General features: G+C 51.3%; 1 protein-coding gene across 4 annotated transcripts in view; it reads left to right on the plus strand.

The window, feature by feature from the left end:
• DISP3 (dispatched RND transporter family member 3) overlaps positions 1–7,865 on the plus strand; it is a 41,146-nt gene extending 33,281 nt beyond the window's left edge. For all 4 annotated transcript variants that reach the window (XM_064525603.1, XM_064525604.1, XM_064525605.1 and 1 more), the window contains 4 exons: positions 259–418; positions 809–922; positions 1,950–2,116; positions 2,750–7,865. In XM_064525603.1, coding sequence (XP_064381673.1) covers positions 259–418; positions 809–922; positions 1,950–2,116; positions 2,750–3,112 — 804 coding nt within the window. In that variant the 3' untranslated portion in view covers positions 3,113–7,865. The remainder of the gene's footprint in view (positions 1–258; positions 419–808; positions 923–1,949; positions 2,117–2,749) is intronic.
• Positions 7,866–8,262: the final 397 nt, after the last annotated feature.

Raw genomic sequence — 8,262 nt, forward strand, 5'->3', positions numbered from 1 at the left:
TGCTTTACCTGCACTGGCCACTTCCATTTGCAGCTGTAATTTGGTGCTTCCTAGTGCTTGTTCCTTGTTGCAGACAGGTGCCTACGCATCACTCTTACGATGAGAGCTTGGGCAAAGAGCTGGTGGCAGTTTGCCCATCTGCCACTGCCAGTTCTGCCTGGCGCTGCAACTCCAGTTGGCTTGTTCTACCTCCTCCTTTGCCATGCAGACCCTGCCCTGGGAGCAGGACGCAGCAATAACCCATTCATCTTCTTACAGACAACCTACAAAGGGAAATCTTCCTTCCAGACATATGCCGACTACCTGAAATGGGAGACGTTCCTGCAGCAGCAACTTCAGCTCTTCCCGGAGAGCTCTGCTCTCCGACGTGGCTTCCAGACCTGTGAACACTGGAAGCAGATCTTCATGGAGATCATAGGCAAGTGACTGCTGTGTTTATCTCCCTGAGGAACCCCCCCTCCCTGACAGACCTTCACTGCAGTCTCCTCCATCGTATGGAGGAGTGTTATACCCCTAGACCCTTACCATTGCTGTGCAAGCTCCTAAGCCTGTTCGGCTCTGCCCCAGGCAGCTGACAGTGTCGAAGCCCTAGGCAAAGCTAGGGAAATAGAGAGGGGAAGGGACTCTGCCCTGCTCATGTGGCAGGCAAGAACAGGACTCTGGTCACCCACTTCCCACTTTTCATCCTCTTCTTCCTATCTGCCCCAGCGTGATTCCCTGTCTGCCTTGTCCCCAGCAGGGTCACAGTGTCCCCCTCACTCCAGCTTTCACCTTGCAGGATGCAAAGTAGCTGCCTCTTTTCTTCCAGGAGTGCAGAGTGCCCTGTATGGTCTCATCCTCTCGCTGGTTATTTGTGTGGCTGCCGTGGCGATATTCACCACTCATATCCTCCTCCTGCTGCCAGTGCTGCTCAGCATTTTAGGTAAAAAAAGAAAGAAAGAAAGAAAAAAAAACAACCCCAATGTGTCAGGCTTTCTCTTGGTATGAAATTGCTGGACTGTGGCACTGTGTTGAGTCTGGTGGTTTTTTTGAAGTGCTCTTAACTCTGTGTAAACCCTTCTGGCTTTCCTGGACTCGGTCCTGATTTACCTGGGTGAGTGGGAGAAACTCTCAGTGAGTGCAGGGGGACCTCATTGGGAAAATAGATTTTTGTGTCTAATTCCCAGTGCGTTTTATCTACACAGTCCCTTCTATTTGTTTAAATAAGGGTTTTAGCTACACAAATGCCATCTCTGCCTGTTATGTATAATAATGTGATTAAGTCCCACATGCTCTGAATAACAATTGCACTACTTCCCAAGGATCTGCACCATGGCTGCTGTTTCCAAGCAGTGGGAGATTTTAAAAGCTGAATATTTTAGCGGTTTTGTTAGTATTTGAAGCAAATTTGTAAATAGCCTCCCTCTCCCTGGCTGGTGATTTGACGATAATACGGACTAAGTGTGTTGCTAAACTTCCCTGTTTAAAAATCAAATCTATCATTTTTAAACCACTTAGTCTCCCACTCATGACTCACAAACAAACATCACTCTTGCCTTAACCAAAAAAACAACAAAAAATGCGCATGTGTTCAGCTTGTGTGTAACTCCAGTAAGCAAAACATAGGACCTTCTTTCTTGTAGTGCACATGTGCACACATGCACACTTGCTTGGGCTTGGATTCATTTAGCAGGCATTCATCTGGATTGGTATCAGTTTGTTGGTTTGCTTAATATCTCGATTAGGTGCTTCCCTGTCACTGGCAGGTCTGAGCACCTTACTGAGAGGTCCCCAGTCGAAGGTGTGGGAGGTGTCAGCCCCTCTGGGTAGGAGGGAGCGGGTACAAGGTTCAGACTGGCGAGGGTGCATTCCCGAACTACCCTGTCACTGATTGGTAGCAGTAGGGGCTGGGTTTGAGGCAGGAATCCCAGAGTCCTTCTAATTTGCTTAATATTACCTTCTTCCTGCAGGCGTGGTCTGCTTGGTGGTGACCATCATGTACTGGTCTGGCTGGGAAATGGGGGCTGTGGAAGCCATTTCCCTCTCCATCCTCGTTGGCTCCTCCGTCGATTACTGCGTGCACCTGGTGGAGGGCTACCTGCTGGCAGGGGAACACCTGCCGCTGCACCAGGCGGAGGTGAGCTCTGGGGGCAAGAAGCAGGGGGTGCGTTTTGCTGTGTCGCGGCACAGCCAGGCTGGTTGCTGCTTTCCCAGCTGACTGGTCAGTGCTGCAAGCCGACGTGCCTGAGTACAGGGAGCCCAGCAAGGGTCCTCTCCATGTGGCTGTCCCTCTTGCTGGCCACTGGACAGAGCTGTACACCAAGGGACCCTCCCTTCTTACCCCAGTGAAGAGCATCCTGCTCTGGGATGGCTCTGCATTCCCCCCTAACCTGCACCAACTGGTGTGCCTTGCTGCACTGGACCTCCAGGCTCCCTCCTGCCTTTTTAACATCTTTTCCCTCTTTGGGAAGATGGCGAGCACAAAGGCTTGGAGATCTCTGATCCCAGGTATAGTGTCACCAGCAGTCAGCCTGATGTAGCTGAAAGGAGGCACTGATGGGCTGATTTTGCTTCTGCTTGGATGTTAACCTCATGGCTGTTTGCCCAGTGTGCTCCAGGACTGCACGAACTGTGAGATCTGCACTCATGCAGCATCTTTGTCCTGGATCAGGATGCCATGAGCTAGAACAGCCCTCTCGAAGGCTGAATGTTAGTGCAGCCCCATGTGCTCACCCTCACTCCCTGTTAACGCTGCCATCCCTTCCGCCAGGACCCCACAGCATGCCGCCAGTGGAGGACGATCGAAGCGGTCCGTCACGTGGGGGTGGCGATTGTCTCGAGCGCTGTCACCACAGTGATCGCTACCGTCCCGCTCTTCTTCTGCATCATTGCCCCTTTCGCCAAGTTTGGGAAGATTGTGGCCCTCAACACAGGAGTCTCCATCCTGTACACGCTAACTGTGAGCACAGCCCTGCTAAGCATCATGGGGCCTGGCACCTTCATCCGGAGCAGGACTTCCTGCCTCAAGGCCTTGGCGGGGGTGCTTCTCGCTGGCCTGCTGGGCCTATGCATCTGCCTTGCCCTGCTGAAGAGTGGATTTAAGATCCCTCTCCCTAGTGGGACAGCCCTGTAGACCCTATGCCAAGAGCTACATGCTCTGTCCTCTTGCTCACTTTTCTGTTTTCTTTTTCTTTTTTTAAAGGATATCTTTTGTAAGAAAAAAAAAGAGGAAAAAAAATCCCTTTTTTCCAGAAGTTTTTCAACTCCAGATGCACTTTATTTTCTAATGGGTTTTGCTCTAAACTTGTATTTATTTCAGTAGTGATGGATGGATGACTGACAGCAAGGGCTGCCCAGGGGATACCTCAGCCAGAAAATAGCAGGGGAGGAGGTGTCCTTCTCTTCTCAGTTTTCTTTCTGCTTTGCTTTTCTTTTTTAAATGAACAGAGTTTTCTGGAACCACAAAGGTAAAGGGAAGAAGTCAGGTAGGCCATCTGATCCCTTTCAAACCCCTTCCCTTCTTCCCCCTCTTCCCCTTGGCCAGGGTCAGTGTTGCAGTGATGGCTCTTGAAGGGATGTCCTGCCTCCACCCCAGGCCTGTGCATTGCTACCCGAGCCTTTGAAAACAGCAGTGAGCTGATGAACAGGCAGGGGAATATCGCTATTTGGGCCCCTCTGCCATACCCTGTGCTAAAGCTAGGCCAGGAGTGAGCTTACTGGACAGAAGACACATTTCCAAGCCTTGTGGGATCTGCACTGGAGATGCAAAGAAGCCAAGGCAGTAACAGTGCCCTGCTCCTGCGCCGCACGTGGCCTCACCAGTCTCTGTGCCTGCTCTTTGTTGTGGAGAGAGAACAGAAGTCCTTCAGCTCCCCATAGAGCCTTCTGCTCCTGGTCATGGTAGTCAGCTCACAGTCTGAGTAGGAGATAACCACTGGGGCCAGGCGGAGCCCCTGGCTGGGGGTGTGCACAGATAAACAGAGCTGCCTCCCCCGTGGCAGCTTAGATGCTTGTGGAGACATGAAGGCAGCAGAGCTTCAGCCCACGGCTGCTGCCTGCTCAGAGCAGATGGTTTATATTAAAGTAAAATGAAATTGCAAACTGGCGCCATTAACAAGTACATTTTAAGCATCACTGATTCCATCATATTCTTAAAATTGAAATAACTAAGTGTGTGCATTGATATGCAACACATCTGGTCCCCAGCAGAAGGGGAGGGGTCAGGCCCACTGGGAACTGCATTAAACATTATTTACAGGGATGCCAACAGAGGGAGGCGGCCGGAACGCGGCCTGACTCCTCATTTGTTTGCAGATACTACATCCCCGGTGGTTTTGCATTCTCTGTCTGGATTGACCCCCTTTTTAAAATGGAAATGCCAGGAAGCCAGTCCCCACTGCCAGCTGCGTTCTGGGGACCAGGCTGCTGAGACCAGCAGCTGCGCCAGTCTCTTACATCTTTGCATCGTGCCTTTGCTGGTTCCCTCTAAGAGTGGGATCCTCCCTGAGAAAATGGATCAAGCATTTATTCCTAAAGCAAGTGCTCAGCTCCCCTAGGCCTCAGCTGGATGGGCAGTGCCAGGACAGGGCTCTTGTTGGGCCTCACTGATGCCAGGGGAAACCCAGAGCAGTTCTGCTGCAGGCAGTGAGGCTGGGGAGAGCATGAGCAGATCAGACCCGTTTTTTATAGCTGCTTTGCACAGTTTGGCCCCAGCTTTGATTTTCAAGCGCTCCTTTCCCCGATGTCTGTTCTCCAAATTGAAATACCAGTGGTGCCCCGAGTGTCCCTACGGGGCAGCAAGCGTAGAGGGCAGCGTGCTGACAGCATACAGCACTGGGAGACCTGCGCGGCTGTGGGAGTGCTGCCAGGAGAGAGCAAGGGAGGCCCAGTGCTGCGGAGGAGGCCGTGGCTGGCAGCTTGACTTGGATCCAGCTGATGCTTCAGCCTCCTCAGGGTGATAAAGCTGATGGTTATTTCCAGGTCACCAGACAGGAGAGGAAGGTATGAAGTATGCAGCTGCACAAAGTCCCTCCTTTTGTGAGCATGGAGAAGCCTTGAAGGATCATAAAGCAGATCTTTGCCTTGTCTTTGAATCCTGCAAAACGTAAAGCTCGTTCAAGCCCCAGGAGTCCTATGTTTTTGTTCACTACGAAGAGGCTGTGCAAGCCCCTCACCTCCAGCATGATGCTGGGCACACCGTGCTGGGACCATTCTCAGCTGCTCTTGGAAGGCAAAAATTAACTTTAGAGCAGTGGCAAACCTTTTATGTCTCCTGAGCCTGATCTGGCAGGGTGCTAGAAGTTGCCAGCAGTTTGCTGGGCTTCTGCAGACAAAAATAACAGTTCTTAGCATCTGACAGATTTTGTTCCCTTTTCTGGAGCAGGCAGGAGAAAGCACAGGCTGTCATTTTCCCTTCTCATCCAGGCCCAGCTCTGGCAGTAAGGGTGGCTGGTAATAGCAAGAGCAGGATATGACCTTGACCTTGCATGTCCAAGATGGTAGTAGGAGCGTGCTGGGAGAGCAATGTCTGGGGCAATTTGAAAAGGAAAAAGACTGAGAGAAGTGCAGAGCTGTAGCAGATGAATCACAGAGGCACATTGAGGAGATCAGGCAAGGAAACTGAGGCAGAGAGGAGGAGGAACTTGCTCCAGATTGTGGTAGGATGGCAGAAGTGCCAGGAGGTGATCCAGCATCCTGCCCCCTAGACAATGCTTTTCACCACAAAGACCTGCTGGACACTGGTGAGCTGAAAACTTAATTAAACATAGTCATGTCATTTGTCTTTTCTTGAAGATCTAACTAGATGTTTGCACAGCTCAGCGTGGGGGATAGTTAACATTTTCTCCATGTGCCCTGGAGTGGAAGACACTTAGACCTGGGGCCCAGCCTTCCCCAAAATGCTTACAGTGCCCTGATCTCCCCAAGCACTTGTGGAGACAGTAAATCACTGGCAAATATGTACATCCATCTCCAGGTAGGCAGGGTTCTCCTTGCCATTAGAAAATAATCCTAAAATTAGAGAGGCAGAAAAACAGATGGGTTTATCTGAGCAAATGCGAAGGTGGGACTGACAGCCCTGCTGGGAATCAGCACTCTGCGGCAGATGCTCACAGCAATAAAAAGCAAGGCCTCACCTGTTTGGCATGGTTCTGGCAGCAGATGCTCCCCTAAATTAATTCCCCCCCCCCCCCACCTCTGCCTATCTTCTTTCTTTAATGACTCCTCTGTTGCCCAGACCAGCTCTTGGGCCCTGTCACCTTGCTGAGCAAGGTTCACCTTCTCTGTGGTAGCTGCTCTCACCTAAGGTGCTTGCAAAGTCTGGACTAAAATGTAATGAAAATTTTCTGAGGGAGAGTTTCTCAGGCAGAAAATGCTACTGTGTTAAAATGCTTCATAAAAAGGTATCAATTTTGATGTTTTTAAACAATTGAATGCAGCAGCCCAGTGTCATGGAAATATTCCATCCCACCCTTACTTGGAAGAGAATGCTCCAATTTTCCATTTCAAAACAATCTTTTTGCTGCAATTAAAAAAAAAAGTACACAACTCACTAGTCATAGCACACTGAAATGAACTATTTCTGTTCACTGCCAACTCTTTTTATTCTGAGAAATCCTGTTTTGAAGGATATATTCTTAAAAGTTGATCTTTCAGAGTGGGGGGATCATTCTAAAACTGTGCAGTTTCCTTCAAAATGGGGCCGGTCCTCGCCTGACCAGGAGCCCTCTCCTGACCAGCCAGGGCAGGAGCAGAAGGCCATTGCTCGCTGTTTTTGAAGCACTGATGCTATGTGCAGAACTGATGCAGCTGCCTGTCTTTGACAGAGCTGCTGAGATGAAAGCTGCCCCTGGCCAGGGACACTGGGGGAGCAGGTCCCTGCTCATAACAGCCTTGTCTACATGAGCTTTGGAGGGAAGAGCAGCAGAACTGAAGTGATTTGAAAGATCAGTGTCAGAGGCAGGAGTAGACCCAGGTCTCCTCCCTCCGTTCACTTCCCTGTACTGCAGTGTCTCTTGAGTTGCTGGGTCTGTCCAGGCAACAGGGACATCAGGGTTGGCCACCTACCCTGACAGTTTTCAAGGCTGTAGATACTGGAAGAAGCTTGGTGACTGAGCTGGGCTATGTTCCCTGCTAGATCTAAAACTACACCAGGGCAAAGCCTGGGAATTGCCAGAGAGGAGGATGTGTGGCTTGCCTGCAGCGTCACTGGGACCACTGACCCGATATCTCCTGAGACCCCTTGCTTTGTCGCTGCTGGGGCAAATTGGGCTGTTGCTTGATGTCATGGCATCTAACTCTTTTAGCTTTTCCTGCACTGAATTTTCTTACCAGAGCAGCCTGCTCTCCTGGAAGGTTATAAAAGGCCTGTAATTTAACCCAGTGACATGCATAAATCCTTCCACGCTGTCCAGCAAGGAAGCTCTGCTGCTTATATACAGCCAAGCAGGGCAACTTCAGTCTCTTGGTTATTCACCTCAGCTAACTCCTCTGTCCTGGCTTAGTACCAGGTGCCCTGCAGTTAGATGTCTTTCAAGGCCTGCCCCCAGCCTGAGGACACGGTTGTTTGGTGTCCCTTCTCCCCGTCACTCCTGGTTTGGGCAGTTCCTGGGAGGGCAGAGGAGCAGGTGGGTTGTGGTGGGGAGCTGGAAGAGGGGGGAGAGAGTCAGTGGGAGGGTGGACGGGTGAAGAGCCAAGGGAAGGACGAGGGGAGGGGAGGGAACTGCCGTTTCCCTGTGTCGCGCGTAGAGGGTCGGTTCTCAGAGCGACGTAGCACAATTCCCGATGTAACGTACGCGTGTTACTTTTGTAAGTTGTCTCCTACCCTCACTATTTTCAGTGTTCCTTGATTTTTGGAGACTGTTGTAAATAAAAGATTTTGACATTCACTCGTTTGGGTCGTTCGCTCTCCACTGTGTCCCTGTTTGCACTTGGCTGCTGACACGTTGTGTGCCGTGTAAGCATAACGTGGCACAGGTGCGGGTCCAGGCCCGGCTCCGTGTGTGTACAAGGCTGTCTGCTCCTGCCAGCGCCTAGAAGCCAACTTGCCACGTCTTGAGAAGCCTGCAGTCCGGAAAAGGCAGCTCACGGCCCCATCCTGGCCTCGAAGGGAGCTGGGTCAGGTGGGAGCTTTATCTAAGCTCTGCGGAGCCCCGTTACTCCTCCGCTCCATGCAGTGCAACTCCCGGGGTAGGGATAGCGCAGCCCAGCGCTGCCACCGCGCCAATGGGATTCGCTTCTGTCTGCGCCCGGGCGCAGCGGTTTCACGCAACACAAGGCGCCAGG

The sequence above is a fragment of the Dromaius novaehollandiae genome, chromosome 24 (genome assembly GCF_036370855.1).
Source record: "Dromaius novaehollandiae isolate bDroNov1 chromosome 24, bDroNov1.hap1, whole genome shotgun sequence".
Lineage (NCBI taxonomy): Eukaryota > Metazoa > Chordata > Aves > Casuariiformes > Dromaiidae > Dromaius > Dromaius novaehollandiae.